This window comes from Microtus oregoni, unplaced genomic scaffold (genome assembly GCF_018167655.1).
Source record: "Microtus oregoni isolate MIOR12 unplaced genomic scaffold, Mior012 000006F_ref0000085, whole genome shotgun sequence".
In the NCBI taxonomy this organism is placed as follows: domain Eukaryota; kingdom Metazoa; phylum Chordata; class Mammalia; order Rodentia; family Cricetidae; genus Microtus; species Microtus oregoni.
This window is the reverse complement of record NW_024543065.1, coordinates 12221449-12238656: the sequence shown is the minus strand read 5'-3', so window position 1 is coordinate 12238656 and position 17208 is coordinate 12221449. Positions and strand designations below refer to the sequence as shown.

Below are 17208 nucleotides of genomic sequence, written 5' to 3'. Positions count from 1 at the left end.
AAAAGGTGGCCTGTCTGGAAGACTGAGACAGGCACACAGGGTCAAAACACAGGCAAGAGTTGACCAGATTGTCTTAGGATTGTGTGAGTCCAGGAGAGACCAATAACTGGGGGAAACTGAGGCAGAGAGGGGTCCTGAAGGCAGAAGATGAATGAGTCTAGTCAGAAGGAAGCAATGGACAAGGTAGGATCCAAAGGAACAGGTGGGGGATCTGGGGGACCTTTATTTCTTTAAGTCTATTGAGTTCTGGAAGCTAACAGCTAGGAAAACCCCATTAGGTAAAAAGAACCAGTCCGAGGCTTCCACTAAGTAAACTGAAGGTAACTGTAATTCAATCATATCCTCTCCCTGGCCCCCAAACAGGTCACATACTATAAACAAAGGGAAGGGAATTAAACACAAAGATTGGGAAGAGGCATGGGATAGGACACTTAATCCTTCTATTTGGTCTGCAAGGACCTTTGAACTTAAGTAAGTAAATTGATTCGAAGTCAATTTAAAATTTTTCTCTTGTGGAGCAGATCGCTTAAAATCTTCATTGCTATACTTTCCCTCACTTGGCTCAAATAAGGTCTCGGACTACATGAGAAAATGAGGGTGTATTAGTATGTGGGAAGCTAATGTTGAAAGAAGTAAGGGTGTGCTCACAGCCTGGAGGTCTGAAAGAAAAGCCCTGAACATTTCCTGTCACAATGCACCTTCGCCGTTTGTCATCTTATGTTCCCGGTGGCTTCCCTGGCAAGGGACTACTTTTATAGCTATTGAGACAGTGTCCCTGCCATGCCACTTCCCTGAGTTCAGAACACACACCAATTGGTGAGGCTTGGTCCTGAATTATTGTGCTGTGTGCCTACCAGAGGCAAATTTAGAAACAGAACTAGAAACTGGGAAGTGGGGGCCCTGAGAGCCAACAGGGATATTGCTGGTATTTACATAAGCTTTGCTCAAAACCCCAAACCAGGGAAGTAATTGTGATGTATGACCTTTGGCTATGGAAACAAAAATAGAGCTATCTACAGAATTCTTATAAAGGCAGTCAGCCCAAGCTGGAGCTGGCTGGAACACGTCTAGGAAAGGAGTGTTCGGGCACATAATTCCATTGCTGCTGTCTTCCGTTTCCTTATCTTTATATTGGTCAATCTTTGACCTGCAGGGCCACTGTGCGGCCTTTCCTTATAGGAAACCTTGCCTTTCCTAAGCATCGGTTAACAGCCAGAGCTCACTCAGGGCATGAGGCTGGGCCTGGCTGCTCTTGACCTACCACCGGCTGCTTCACACTATGCCACTCTGAATGCCGGCACACCCAGAACTTGTCCTGATCATTCACTGAAAATTTGACAGTCCTCGAAAGGGCTTGAGATAGATTTTGTTTTTAAAGCCTCTTTGTCTGAGCATCCCAGATTGCTACCCTATCTGAGAGTACTTGTAGAAAGAATGGCTGCGGTAGACAAGAATACTCCAAAAGTGAGAACCCTGCTGTCAAACCTGTCGGGCTAACTGTGGTGTCTATTAGCACACCAAAGCACATACTTGACCTCTAGAGTCACTCAGTACCTATGCCTCCTCCTAGTGTGTCTCACCTTGCCCCTTGCTCCAAACCCATCCATCCCAGTGGCTGTGCTCACCTTCATCCAGCGTTTCAGCCCCATCTAAACCTAAAATTTCAGCTATGCAGCTCCTCTCTTGGCTCATTCTTGGCCTCTTTGCCCTAACACCCCATCTCTCTCCTCTCATGGCCTGGTTCAGTCTGGAGTCTTCTAAATGCCTTTGGCTCTACTCTGCTTCATATCGACAATGAAGTCCTTCTCCTCAACAATGTCCTGGAGAGGTCATGTCCTCATTTTCATTCCCCCACCTCCATTTGTCACAGCTCCCAAGAGATATGCATGCACACATGCATCTGGTTCCTTTCCCAGCGTGGTCAGTGGCAGGAAGCATGGTCTATATTTCAGCATCAGCATCATGACGTGATCAGATTTGTCTCCTTAAATAACCAGGCTAAGACTGGAGCAGTCCCCCAGGCCCCTGCGGATATCTCCCCTCAGGAAGATGAGGGAGAGAAAGGCATGCTGTCATTTTCTTTGAGCTTACCTCTGTTATGACCATCAGAATGTATCAGAGAAGCTCCAGTAACACTGAACTTCAAATGAAGCTGGATTCCCTTAAGAGGTGTTCTGACCCTTTCCTTAGCCTTCTACCTAAATTCAACTTCCCAGTGAGTTGTGGGAATGTTGTTTCCATCAAACAGAGAAAGTTCTGTTTATGTTCTCACCGCAAAACACTAAGTCAGCCTTATCTTACTTACCATGAAAAGAACCACTGAGATGGTTACCCTGGGTGTGTTGACGTCTTTGTTATCAGAAACGGAAGTAGCTAGAAGTTGTTAAGATTGGTTCTTTCCCTAAATCTGTACCGACTTGCACTTTCCAGAACTTGCACGTCTTATGACGTCTCAGAAGGAATGCAGAACTCAGTCCGAAGCTGTTACTCATTTTGGTTTCCTTGCAGTTTCATGAAGGAATATGGTCCAGCACAGTCTCAGCTTCCATCAGAATGGATGCTTCTTTGATAGGTCTCACCCTGTACGATGGCTTCCCTATGAGAGTGAAGTGCTTTGTTGTGAAAAAAAAACAAAAATTCAATCAAAATGTCTATGTTATCAGCCAGGAAAAAGACTTGAAAGTAGTTCAGAAATGAGGTGGACTGAGCAGAACATTTGCAGTGTGAGTGATACAGAAAGAACCCTGGTGGCACCTCCGGAGACACAGTGCTGGGTATGATACTGATGGCTGACTTCATTGAAGTCCTCATCCCGTTGACATAAGGATAACTGGCTGAATTCAGTACCCAATCCCAGCCAGAGCTTTTACTCCAGAAAACTGAGGTCACTGACACAGTCCCTGGGTACTCAGGAAGCTCTGTCACAGATGCAGTGCCTTCCAGACAGTACCCACTAGAGCACATTAAAGCTTATCAGCATTTCATAATGGAGGAGTACGCTCCGGGGGAACTGGCAACTCAATAAGGGAGTGGTTAAGGGCTGTGAGTGTGGTGTTACTCTGTAGAAGAGCACTTGCCAAGAGAGCATCTGTGTCATGCCCGCTTACAAAACACGATAAATGCAGAAGAAATGAATAAAACCATCACCTTTATTTGTGAGATGCATCGGGGAACTCCTCATGACTTGCTCTTTTCAATGTATTCTGTTATTGAAATTTTACACATGCTTCCCTGACCCCAGAGTTTGATTCCTAGCACTAGAAGTCTGTGTAAGGCTGGGGAAGTGTTAGCAAATAGTTACAGGGTTGAGCTTTGAGTGAGGTAACTGGCAGTGGAAATGAAGCTGTACCTTGTTCTAGGTGAGACATCCTCAGGAAACAAAGCCCTTCCATGATTAGGCACCTGAGGAAATCTCACCTAGAAGCAAGGAAAGACTGGACACAAGTGATGTTACTAGGAGAAGCAGTATGTGTTCAGGGTAGTATAGCTGCGTGCATGGCCACTTAGACTAGACCTGTGTTTTTATCACAGCAGTAGAGTGGTGTTTGTTCAGAGTACCCTCATCTGATTGGTGTTCTCTAATTTTTTTAGTGGCCAACAGGAAAACATCAGGGTCTGGCTGTGAGTGACAAGCCAGCTGCCAGTAACACTGAAGTTTGCCAGATACTAAGTATTGAAGTCGCTTTTCTCTATTTACACGGAAGCCAACCACGAGCAATCAGGAAGCCTTTTGTGCTGCCCATATTAGATTTTTTTTCCCCATAACATGAACATGCACTGTATAACATATGACTCTTTTATAAAAGTTAGAGGGAAATATATTTGGTCTTCCACTATGGCTCTGCTCCACATAAATTTATGATGAACTACATTCTTAAAGAAAGCCTGGAGAATTGTATACTAATCATACCTCTCTGGAGTAGTGATTAATTTCATGTTTTCTCAATTAACATCTAGTAGAGAGACGTAGGGGGACAAAAGTAATATAATCCCTATACAGAGCAATATAGTTTTCTAGAATTATATTTGTATAATTACGATGGCATGAGATTGTTTCTTTGACAGGGCAATCCACGTCTGCAACCACATTTCCCTGGACACATCTGAACTTGTCTTTTCATGGAGGCAAAAGAGTTGAGTTTGCTTAGTAATTGCATGGCAGACAATTCAACCCCAGTTCTGGGAATATAAACAGCAGTTTTGTTTGTACGTGTGAAATACCACTCATACAGAGTGGATTGCTCATAGCATTATTTGTGACAGCATAGCTGGGAAACCCCTCACATATCCAACTATGTATAATAATGTATAACTATGTATAAAGATGTAGGTCCACCTAAGTAAAGTATCGGGCAGCTATAAAAGAAAGAATGGGGAAGCTGTCGATATACTGACAAGGAAAGATAAGACAAAGAATAAGGAAATGGAAAAGAAAAATATATACTCATAATAATTACCTTTCTTTGTGAGATTGATGGGGAATTTTTTTCCTTTTATTGAAATTAGCTTTTGTCCCTCACATAATATATCCTGATTACAGTTTCCCCTGCTTCTACTCCTCCCTGTTCATCCCACCTCCTCTCTGCCCTTTCTGTCGCTCATGAGAAAAAAAAAAACAGGCTTCTAAAGGTTATTATAATATAATACAATTAATATAATATAATTAATATAAAAGATAAAAACAAAGCTAATATATCGAAATAGGACAAAACAAACAGAAGAAAAGGTACAGGAAACAGACTCAGAAACCCACTCATTTCAAGGATCCTATAAAAACACAAAAGTGGAAGCCATATTATATACATAATATATACCTGCAGGATAAAGAAAGAGAATGTTTGTATGTATGTATGTAGTGTAATGTATGTATATATGTATGTATGTCTATCTATCTATCTATCTATCTATCTATCTATCTATCTATCTGCCTGTCTTTTTTCCTCCACTTCTACAGGGTTTCCTAAGCCCTAAGGATAGGGATTTAATGGAGACAACCTATTTATGGCTGCATGTTCCAAGGTCTCCTGTTCTCTGGATAATGTCCTGTCTGTATGTCTCTCTATTTTTTTCCTTTTGCTGCAGGAGAAATTGTCTCTGATGATGGCTAAGTAAGGCACTGATCTTTGAATATAGCAGAATGTCATTAGGAGTCATTTTATTCTGTTTTTGTTATTTTATTTTATTTAAAACAGTAGTATTTGGTTTTACCCTAGGCCTCTGGCTATGTAGTCTCATGTTCTTGGTCACCGAAGCAGTGCCAGGTATGGGTTCCTCCTTGTGGAGTGTGACTTCAGACACTCAGATGTTGGTTGGTTGCCCCGTAAGCTTTCTGCCACCGTTGCACGGGCATATCTTGCAAGCAAGACACCACTGTAGATCTAAGGATTTGTAGCAGGGATGGTGTTTCACCTTTCTTCTTTGGTAGCATGCTTTTGGGTACCTTCCTGTACCATAGATACTAGCACACAGGAGTAAAGGCTCCATGTAGGTAGCACCTTGACTTCTCCATGTTCAGTGAGTTGTGTAGGTGTTGTCTGCAGCAATGGGGCTTTACTGTCAGTTTGTAGAAAACGTCCTTTACTCTTGACAACAGCTTGGATTGTTTGGGAGTTTGCATGGAACCCCTTTGACCAATAACCCAATGAGATGTAACCAAATCTTCATTTGGTAACAAGAGATGTGTTGTTATGTGATGATTTCATTTAGATCACCTTCATATTTGTATATGTTTTATAAGGCTTCTTCTGTATTAGGTTTCCATACTACTCCTTAAATGGCCCTTAATTTTAGTTGTCTTTCCCTATATTCTTTCCTCATTCCATTCCTCTCTCCTCATCTCCATTTGATTATCCTGTTCTAGTCTCCCACCATCCATCTATAACTGTCTATTCTATTTCCCTTTCCAAGGAAAAATCTATCTGTCCTCCTCTTCCTAATTCCTTACTCCATACCTAACCTCTGTGGTGCTATGGATTGTTAACTTGGTTATTATTAACTTAGCAGTTAATATCCACTTATTGTCTTTATGGATCTGGGTTACCTTAGTTGGGATGGTTTTTTTTCTAGTTCCATCCATTTACCTGTAAATTTCATGATGTCATTTTTAATGCCCAAGTAGTATTCAATTGTGTAAATATCATATTTTCTTTTTTCTTTCATTTTTCCTTTCTTTCCTCATTTTCTCCCTCCTTCCCTTCCTCCATCCCTTTCTCATTTCTTCTTCTTTTTCTTCTTCTTTTTCTTCTTCTTCTTCTTCTTCTTCTTCTTCTTCTTCTTCTTCTTCTCCTTCTCCTTCTCCTCCTCCTCCTCCTCCTCCTCCTCCTCCTCCTCCTCCTCCTCCTCCTTCTCCTTCTTCTTCTTTTGTTTGTTTTTTGAGACAGGGTTTTTCTGTATGTCCCTGACTGTCCTGGAACTCACTCTGTAGACTAGACTGGCCTTGAGCTCACAGAGATCCACCTGTCTCTGCCTCCCAAGTGCTGGGTTTAAAGGTGTGTGTCACGACCTTCCATTCATCTCTTGGGAGACATCTAAGTTGTTTCTGGTTTCTCATTATTGTGAATACAACAGCAAAGATTGTCTTTAAGCAATTGCCTCTGGTAGTATGAAGCAAACATTGGGTATATGCCCAAGAATAATGTAGTTGGATATTGAGGTAGATCAATTCCTATCTTCCTAAGGAACCACTACACTGACTTCCATCATGGCTGCACGTATGCAGGCCTACCAGAAATAGATAAGTATTCCTCTTACTCCACATCTTTGCCAGATCATCTACCTCCCTTTCTTTTCTGGCCCCGTCTCCATTGGATCACACAAATATTTCCCTCCAAATTTCCTCCCACTCATCTCATCATCCCAGACACCAACTCTAGCACATGTTCCCTTGGAACCAGCTGGCCACTCCAGCCATAGAAGCAGCTGGGCTAACTGCAGTTCTTTCCCTCTTTCTCCTCTCCTTCAAATCTGTTCCCCTAGTCTCATCTCCAGCCTTGTACTAGGTCATCTGTTGCAGCCTCTCCTCCTCCCTTCTCCCATCTCTAGCGGGCCACACTAGATCTTCCCTTTCACACTCCCTTCCCCCAGCTCAGGACTTTATCCAAACTTCCAACTTCAGCACCAACCAAACCTACCAGAGAAGCAAGCAGACCAGCAAAGCAAGCAGGCAAGCATTAAATCTTTATGGTTCCTTCTTTTCTTCATATCTAGTTCCCCAGTCTCATCCCACTCTGGAGCAGACTACCTGTTGTAGCCTGTCCTCACTCTCTGCCCCCATTCCCAAGGGACTATGTGGTTCCTGGTGGAACACCCTACTTTCCTGCCTCCTATGGACCTTTCCACCACCCTCTCTGAGCCCATCCATTTTCTCAAGTGTTAGCCACCAATAGCTAGAAATGTGTTTTACTAAGAGCCACCAATGACCACACCTAACAGCATCCCAGAAGAATTTTCTACCAGGCAGCACACAAACATCACACTCTCCCAGGAACCAGACAGAGCAATAGAAACAAAGGAATGGATATCCCCCTAACAAAGACAAGACCAAATATCAGCATCTAGAATTACAGTCTTCCTAAACCCAAGTGCCTACATGCCTGCATAAAAACAAAATCACAAATGACCAAGACAGTCTATTTCCACTAGAGCCCAACAGCCCTACCCCAGTGGCAGCACAAGACAAAGACCTTAAAATAGCCTGTACTTAATGGAGGTCCTCAAAGAGGAAATGAATAAATCCCTTAAAGAAATGTTTAGAAGTAAAACACAAATAGTGGAAGGAAATGAATGCATCAGTTCAAGACATAAATGTGGAAAGAGAATCAATAAGGAAAACCAAAACTGTGGGAAATCTAGAAATGAAAAATTTAAGAACTCAAGCAGAAACCTCAGAGTCAAGTCTCAAAAGAATACAAGAAAAGGAAGAAACTCTCAGGTATTGAAGACAGAATAGAAGACATGGTTACCTCAGAGAAGGAAAATATTAAATATAAAAATATTCCTGGTATAAACATCCAGGAAGCTTGAAACACTACAAAAAGGCCAAATAGAGGAATGTTGGTAATAGAAGAAGAAACCTGGATCAAAAGCACAGAAAATAATTTCAACAAAATCATAGAAGAAAATTTCCCTAACCTAAAGAACAAGATACCTCTCAAGATACAAGAAACATTCAGAATGCCAAATAGACTGGACCAGAAAAGAATTTCCCCTTGGCACGTAATAATCAAAACATATCCAATGTACAGAATAAAAAAAGAATATTAAAAACTGCAAGGAAAAAGAACCAAGTAACATAGAAAGGCAGACCTATTAGAATAACAACTGACTTCCCAATGAAAACCAGAAGGGCCTGGATAGATGTTCTACAGACTCTAAGAGACCGCAGATGCCAGTCCAAGCTACTACACTCACCAAAACTTTCACTTACAATAGATGGAGAAAAAAGATATTCCATAATAAAGCCAAATTTAAGGAATATCCACATACAAATCCAGCCCAACAGAAGGCACTACAATGAAAAATCTGACCCAAAGAGATTAAACACACCCAAGAAAACACAAGGAATAAATAACCCCAGACCAGAAGGTCAAAAGAAGAAAATGCGTTCTCTCTCTCTCTCTCTCTCTCTCTCTCTCTCTCTCACACACACACACACACACACACACACACACACACACCACAGCAGCAAAATAACAGGAATCAAGAAATACTACGCTGATGTCTCCCAACATTGATGGTTTCAATTTGCCAATAAAAAAGTCAAAGACTCATGGATGAGGGAACGATCCCCCCCACCTTGCTACCTATGGTAGCTGAGATAGCTGCTGCCCTCCCACACACTACCCCCCCTCCCAGGAGAGTGAGAGAATTAGCCCTTCCCCTCACCAGCTGCAGCACACAGGAGAGCTGACTGTATAGTCCTGGGCATCACACTAGAGCCTGTTGGGGAAGCAGGCAGGTGAGCCAGGCCTGAAGGTATGAGAGCAGCAGAGCTATAGTCTCCATGCAGTAGTTGGGAGAGAGGGGGTCTGCACCTCACCTGGGCAAAAGAGTAGCCGACCCTGGTGGTGTGAGTGTGCGTGAGCTAAATTTGAGGACCCGAGAGCAGAACTGGCCCTGTTCCTTGCCATAGGCTGCTTTGGGTGAGCTAACTGAGGCCATAGTGGAGAGGTCACCCACGTAGTGTCCATGAGGGAAAGCTGGCAAACTCTGATCCCCAGCTATCATCTAGGTCCAGGGCCAGGTCTATGAGTTAAGCTAGTACACCCTGAAATGTGAAGCGTACAAACATACAGATCCAATACTGCAGGATCTTCATGACACAGGACAACAGGATGTTCAAAAGGAGCCCCAGTGACAGCCCACTATAACAAAAGCTGAATACCTCGAGCCAGTCCATTGGCTCATATTAATGAGTACTTACAAGCAAAAATGGATGGACTAAAGGGTAAACCGTGTGAGTCAACAGGCCACACTACAGCATCTACAATGAGATTCTTCCTCTTTTGTTTTGCTTTGTTTTGTTTGATTCGGTTTGGTTTTGGTTTTTCTTTGAAATTTTATTTTGGGGGAAATTGCGAGGCCAGAGGATGAGTGTGAGAGAATGGGGAGGTAAGTGGGATTGAGATGCATGCTGTGACATCCACAAAGAATCAATAAAAGAAAAAAAATAAAAATAATCAATAAAAGTTAAAGAATTTTTTTAAAAGGCACAGACTTAGAAAATAGATGTGAAAACAAGATCCATCCTTCGACTAAGTCGAAGAAACACACCTTAACATCAAGGATAGACATCACCTCCAGGTAAAAGGATGGAAAAAGATTTTCTTTCTTTTTTTTTTTTTTGTTTGTTTTTGGAAAAAGATTTTCCAAACAAATGGACCCAAGAAACAAATCGATGTAGACATTTTAATATCTGACTAAATAGACTTCAAATGAAATTAATCAGAAGAACTAGGGAAGGACACTCATACTCATCAAAGGAAAAATCCACCAAAAGGACATTACAACATCTATGCACAAAGCTTTACACCCAAGTTTGTAAAAGAAAACACTACTATAGCTTAAATCATGTACTGACCCTTATACTGAGAGTAAGACTAAATATCCCAGTCTTGCCAATTGGCAGGGCATCTAAACAAAACCAAGCAGAAAAGTTCTAGAGCTAGCTGATGTTATAAACCAAATAGACCTAATGAATTTATAGAACATTTCACCCAAACTCAAAAGAAACAAAGAATGAAACAAAGAGTTGGTTCCTAGAGAAAATCGATAATATTGACAAACTTCTAGCCAAATTAAGGAAAAGGTGGGAGGGAGAATATCCAAATCAACAATATTCCAGGTAAAAAGAGGAACCTAGCAACAGACACTGAGGAAATCCAGATAATCATAAGAGCATACTTTTAAAAAATGTACTCCACCATATTGGAAAATCGAAAAGAAATGGATAATTATATCAATGCCACCTATCAAAGTTGACTTAATCAAGATTAGATAATCAATTTAAACAGACTTATAACCACTAGTGAAATAGAAACAATCATTAAAATTCTGCCAACCAAAAAAATTCAGGGCCAGATGGTTTTAATGCCAAATTCTACCAGACTTTCAAAGAAGAGACAATCCCAGTTTTTCCATACAATAGAAACAGAAGAAACATTTGTTCTATTCTGTTTTGTGACACTACAGTTATCCTGATACCCAAGCCACAACAAAGAGAATTTTAGACTAATTTCCCTTATGAACATAGAACCAAAAATTCTCAATAAAATACTACAAAACTGAATCCTAGAACACTTCAAGAAGATCATCCACCATAATCAAGTAGACTTCATCCCATAAATGCAATGGTTCAACATACATAAACGGATAAATGTAGTCTACCATATAAAGAATGGAAAGTCAAAAACCACATGATCATCTCATTAGATGCAGAAAAAGCCTTTGATAAAACCCAACACCCTCTTATAAAAAAATGTCCTGAAGAGATTAGGGATTGAGGGACATACCTCAGCATAATAAAAGCAAGCTTATAGCCAATATCAAAACATTTCCACTAAAATCAGGAACAAGAAAAGGTTGTTCACTCTCTCCATATCTATTCAATATAGAACTTGCAGTCTTAGCTAGATCAGTAAGAAAACTGAAGACACGAAGAGGATGGAAGGGAAAAAGTCATCATATCTTTATTTGTAGAGGATATGATAGTATACATAAGTGAACCTAAAGATTCCACCAGCAAACTTCTAGAGCTCAGTAACAGTTTCAGAAAAGAATTAACTCATAAAGATCAGCTACTGGGACTTCCTGTAATCAGAGGACTGAGAAAGAAATCTGGAAAACAACACCCTTCACAATTGCTTCAAACAAAATAAATGTATTGGGGTAACTCTAACCAAAGAACGGAAAGGCCTGTATTATAAAACTTTCTGGCATTGGAGAAAGAAATTGAAGAGGATCACAGAATCAAAATGAAGACCCGGACATAAATCCACATGCATACGGATACTTGATTTTGAGAAAGTAAAAGACTGCACCTTCAGTAAATGCTGCTGGTCAAATTGGATGGCTGCATGGAGAAGAATGCAAAGAGGGCCTTATCTATAACCCCACACAAAACAGCTACAAATGGATTGAAGACCTCAACATAAAGCCAGATACACTGAAACTGATAGAAAAGACAGTGGGGAATAGCCTTGGACTCATTGACAAAGGAAAAGACTTTCTGAACAAAACATTGTTAGTCAAGGCACTAATCGACAATTAATAAATAGGACCTCATGAAACTGAAAGGCTTCTTCTGTACATCAAAGGACACTGTCAGTTGGGCAATGTGGCAGCCAACAGCATGGAAAAAGGGTGTTTTGTTTTTACACATCCGATAGAGGAGTAATCTTTAAAATATGTAAAGAACTCAAAGCACTAGGTTTCATGAAAACAACCCAATTTAGAGAATAGATCTAAGCAATTCTCAACAGAAGAATCTTAAATGACTGAGAAACACTTAAAAAATATCCAGGTGGTGGTGGCACACACTTTTAATATATACTTAAAGCTTGGTATGGTGGCACTACCTTTAATTTCAGCACTCAAGAGGCAAAGGCAGGTGGTTTCAAGGTGATTTCCAGGATAGCCAGGACTATGCAGAGAAACCCTGTCTCAAAGAGTTCAACAACTTTAGTAATCAGAGAAATGCAAATTAAAAGTACTTAGAGATTTCATCTTAACACTTATCAGAATGGTTAAATAAAACAAATGATTGGGAAATTTATTATCATTTTAAGTGCCTCTTTTTGTTTGTTTATTTATTTTTATTTTTAGACCAGTTCTTACCATGTTACTCTGACTGGTTTGAAACTTGCTATGTAGAACAGACTGGCCTAAAGCTCACAGAGAGCCACCTGCCTCTTCTTCTCAAGCCTGGGATTAAAAACAGTGCCACCATAGCAAAATTTAAGTATATATTTTTATATTTAAATACCAAATTCACCTATCCCAAAATTAAGATAAAAATATATGATAAGCAGTATCTTTGTCCTACCCATTCACTTCCTTGGCAGTAAATATTTCAAGCAGTGACTTTGTAGTTTTTCAAAGAACTCTTTTGTATTTCTTTAAAGAGAACAAAATAAATGGAATTTATATCATGTATGCATGAATTTTTTGTTTGTTTTTTCAAGACAGGGCTTCTCTGGAACCCACTCTGTAAACCAGGCTGGCCCCTAACTCACAGAGATCTGTCTGTCTCTCCCCACAGAGTGCTGGGATTAATGGCATGCGCCACCACTGCCCAGCAACTTTTTTCTTAAAAGATTGGCATAGGTTTTACTCTGACTGGCAAGACTGAAAACTGGGGGCAGGCCAGAAGGCTATAGACCCAGGGAAGAGTTGATGTACAAACAAGTCTAAGGCAGAATTCCTTCTTCCTTGGGGACCTCACCCTTGCCTTCTTAAAAACCTCAACTGATTGGGCAAGGCCCATCCACATTCTAGAGTGATCGTCTTTTGTAAAGTTGAGTGATTTAAACAATAACCATATCTTTTAGAAAATCACAGCAAATGGAGGATAGTGTTTGACCCAAACCTGAATGTTGTGACCAAGTCAAACAATAGTATAACCACTGCACCCTTGAACGTGAGAATATATCAATATCCATATTTATTTTTAATTGTAGTATTAACATTGCAGAATACCCAGGCACAGACATATATACTTCATAGCCTTGTCTTGTGACAACATTGTATTTTTGAAGGAGAATTCTGAAAGAAATACATTTTTAAACTATATAAAAACTGGGGCTGGAGAGATGGCTCAGTAATTAAGAGCACTTGGATGCTCTTGAAGGAAACCCAGGTTTAGTTGTCAGCTTCTACATGACCACTAACAACTGTCTGTAACAACAGTATCAGAGGATCCAACACTCTTTTCTGGCTTCCACGGACTGTACACACATCTACTACATAGACATATAAATGTACAGGCAAAATACCCATACACATAAATAAGAATAAATAAATGTAAATGTGTTTTATATGTATGTGTGCATACATACATATACACTGGCAAAATTGGTTTTAGGAGAAAGACACAGTTGCTATGAGAAGGGACATAGCAGCTTACAAACACAGTTGATGGTGGTTGGTACTTACATTACATAAAGCAGTAGTTCTTAACTTGGGGGGTCAAATGACCCTTTCACAGGACTCGCCTAAGATCCCTAGCAAACATAGATATTTACATTGTGGTTCATAAGAGTAGCAAAATTAGTTATGGAGTAGCAACGAAAATAATTGTATGGTTGGGGATCACCACAACATGAGGAACTGTATTAAAGGGCCACATCATTAGGAAGGTTGAGAACCACTGACATAAAGGCTGCCAAAGGCTGAAAAGAAAAAAATTCATATCACAAATCACAAATAACCAACCCATGAAAAGAATGACTCCCACCAGAAAGAAAACACTCAAACATGTTCAACCTCAAAGAAATGCCCACTGAGTAGGATGAAGTTTAAGTATTTCAATCTCATTTAAAATTTAAAAAGTTACTTATTAATACTGTGTATTAGCAGGAGGCACATACGCCTTGCGAACAGGTGGAGGGTCAGTGTGCAGGGGCCCTGAGGAAGAATGGTTCCCTTCTATTATGTGGGTCCTGGGGATTGAACTCAGTTTATCAGGTTTGGTGGCAGGCTCCTTACCCACTGAGCCATCTATGTAGCCCACATAAACTCATTTTTAAAAAAGAATAAAGTGGTGGGAAACTTAGAAACCAAAATGTCAGTGTTGGCCTTTCGAAATCAGTTTGGCAGGATCCATCTGGAGCTGTAAAAGCATGCCCTTGGGCTTAGTCATCCCTTCCTGGGCTCTAATCTTGAGAAAATAACTTGAAAGATAGTACAAGATATAGACTGTGCAATTTTCCTCACAGCGTTACTTATATAATGAAAGAAATCCCTAAGCTAACATCCTGACAATGTAGAGATGCAGGTTAGATGTGACTCATTAATTTTTATTCAGTATAGTCATTGAAGATGTATACAAAGAGTAGTAATGTGGTAAACATGTTATTATGTAATGTTATATATAACACAGTTATGTCCTGGCTCCCATTACAAATGAAACTTTATGTTACCCAAGTAAACATGTGGGCAAGAGCAGATAAGGAGGTGGGAGCCTAAAGCAGTTTGGTCAGAACAAAGGTGGGGATTTGATTTGTTTTTCTCTTACCATCTTGTGAAAGTACTTTGATACAATCAAAGCTTCTTTAAGAAGTAATGATTAATTGACATTCTTCCGGTCGCTTCAAACTGGAATTGTTTTATAATTATAAGAGATTTTAAGAACCATGTGGTCATCCTCCCTGTTGCCCCTTGCCCTGCTATCGTGAATATCAATAAAGAACTTAGTGTTTGTGACTGGTCCATACAGGGTGGATACTGCAGGTTATGGCATTGGCAGTGCCCCCCCCCCCCCCCCATCGTCTGCTAAGCAACTAGACATTTCTTTGTTGATCATAGCCAGAGAAAAGCTTCAGAAATTTCTGTCCTAAATAGAAAGAGGAAGCAAGGGACATGTGCCACAAATGATAGGTCTCCTTCCAGTGTTGTTCCTGATAACTGCTTGTTCTAGTTGTTAGAAGCGTTTTATAAAAATTGTATGTAATATACCTTACACTAAGGAAAGGCCCCTTGAACTATAGTTTGTCTCTTTTCCAGCTAAAGCCTCGGGTCAACAGGTTTTTTGTTTTCTGTCGTTGAGTGTGTAGCCCATAAGTGAAAGTTGGGGAAGAAGAAACATATGGTGTAACATTGCATTGGGGTTTTCCATTTTCTGTCCCATCTCTTGATCTTTCTTTCAGATTGAGACAGTTTCAATAGTGGTTAGTGCCTGCGGGCTTTTGCTTTGTTTGTGGGTTCTTGTTTTCTGATTTTGGAAGCCACTCACAAAGATAGCCTTGACAGTGGGGAATTTCCTACTTAGTGAAACAATTGGCCAAGCAGGAAAAAGGCTGTTGCAGGTACTCAAGGCACTCTTGATGCCTGCCAGGAACGTGGACTTGGTGTTAACATGTATCACGAACATGTTTTCCAGGGTGGATCACTTGTACACCTTCTTTGTTCAATGGTCTCCCGATGTCTATGGGAAAGACGCCAAGGAGCAAGGCTTTGTGGTGGTAGAGAAAGAAGAACTGAACATGATCGACAATTTCTTCAGTGAGCCGACCACCAAGAGCTGGGAGGTAAACACCTGGGTAGGAAATAGGCTGTCATGACCCCTCAAATGCCAACCACGGAGAAAATGGTCTTGTGTTCAGATTCCAAAAACGATGAATAGATGACACTATTCTTATTCTTTCTTTATTTTTTCTAACCATTTAAAATACATTTATGAAACTTTGTCTCCTGTGTCATAAAAAATGGATGATAAGTTTCCCAACCCTGAGTTCCCTTTATCCAATTAGACCATCATATATCAAGTATATCTTGTGGGGCAGGGCATGGTAGTATAAAGATGGATAAGATAGGTCTCTCTTTGTAATAAGCTTTCAGAACTGAGAGGGCAGATGAGGAAATAATGATAAATATGTCTGCCGCTCCTTCCTCCTTTAAGCCTGTTTTTTGAGTTATGGATCTCTCTGAGGTCTGGTCCTTTGACTCCATCCTATTCTGTACCTATCTGGGACCCTTCAAAGCGTTTCCTTCTATGTTAGAGAGATGGTGAATGACTTTCCCACTATCAGGAGCACATGTGTTGGTTCTTGCATCTGTCATACCCATCTAGACTCCTCCATTCCTGGAAGGTGTATCCTCACACTTGCTCTAATCCTAGCTGGTCAAGCATTGGTACAGAAAAACAAATGAAGGCAGAGTGCCACATACCTGGTGTCCTGCTTCTCCACAGGCAAAGACTGAAGGGTCACTTGAGTTCAAGACTTTGAGCTCAACCTAAGCAGCATATCTAGGGCTCATCTCAAAAGACAAAACAGAGAAAAAGCCTCAAGCCAAGGAGAATGGTACCAAGATAGCTGGATGATACTGAGTTCATCTGTGTCCTCCCCGACTCATTACTGGAACTCTTTCCCTTTTCTGACCTTTTGCCATTCTCCCTAAACTTCCCTGCCCACGTTAGTATCCACGCATCCCATAGTATGACCTGCCTTTCACATTATAAAGAGAAAGGAATTGGACAAACTTACTTTCTGATACTCCCTCTCCTGCATTTTCAGTTATCAGCTACATTCTCGGTTTCTGACTCGAGGGGAACAGGCTCTTTTCCTCTCTAAGGCTGACTTCTGTTTTATCAGTCACAGCTGTCTCTTATGTGTCTTTAAAAACTTTCTCCTTCCTGCCTGGTTCCTTATCTTTTACCGGGATAAGATGTTTCCTTGTATTTTTTTTTAAGGAAAAAAATAAAGGAAGAAATATCTCATCTCTTTTAATCTCACTGTGTGTGTGTGTGTATGTGTATGTGTGTATGTGTGTGTGTGTATGAGTGTGTGAGAAACGCCCCTGTCCCTCAGCTTCATGGTAGTAAAAGAGAACTGTGGGCTCCCATAAGATAAAAGTTTTTTAACCTTAAGCATATCCAGAATAACTCATAATTCTGCAAAATTTTTGTTTCTGCTCCCATATTTATATCTTAGTGGTGTCCAAGCTACAAACCCACGAGTAATACTAGATCCTCTCTTTCATCATCTTGACTAG

General features: G+C 40.6%; 1 protein-coding gene across 3 annotated transcripts in view; it reads left to right on the top strand.

Annotated features, from left to right (window-relative positions):
- The window catches only part of Ncoa7 (nuclear receptor coactivator 7), a 137053-nt gene that overhangs the window by 104501 nt on the left and 15344 nt on the right, over window positions 1–17208 (top strand). For all 3 annotated transcript variants that reach the window (XM_041653640.1, XM_041653639.1, XM_041653641.1), the window contains exon 11: window positions 15596–15743. In XM_041653640.1, the coding sequence (XP_041509574.1) occupies window positions 15596–15743 (148 nt within the window). The remainder of the gene's footprint in view (window positions 1–15595; window positions 15744–17208) is intronic.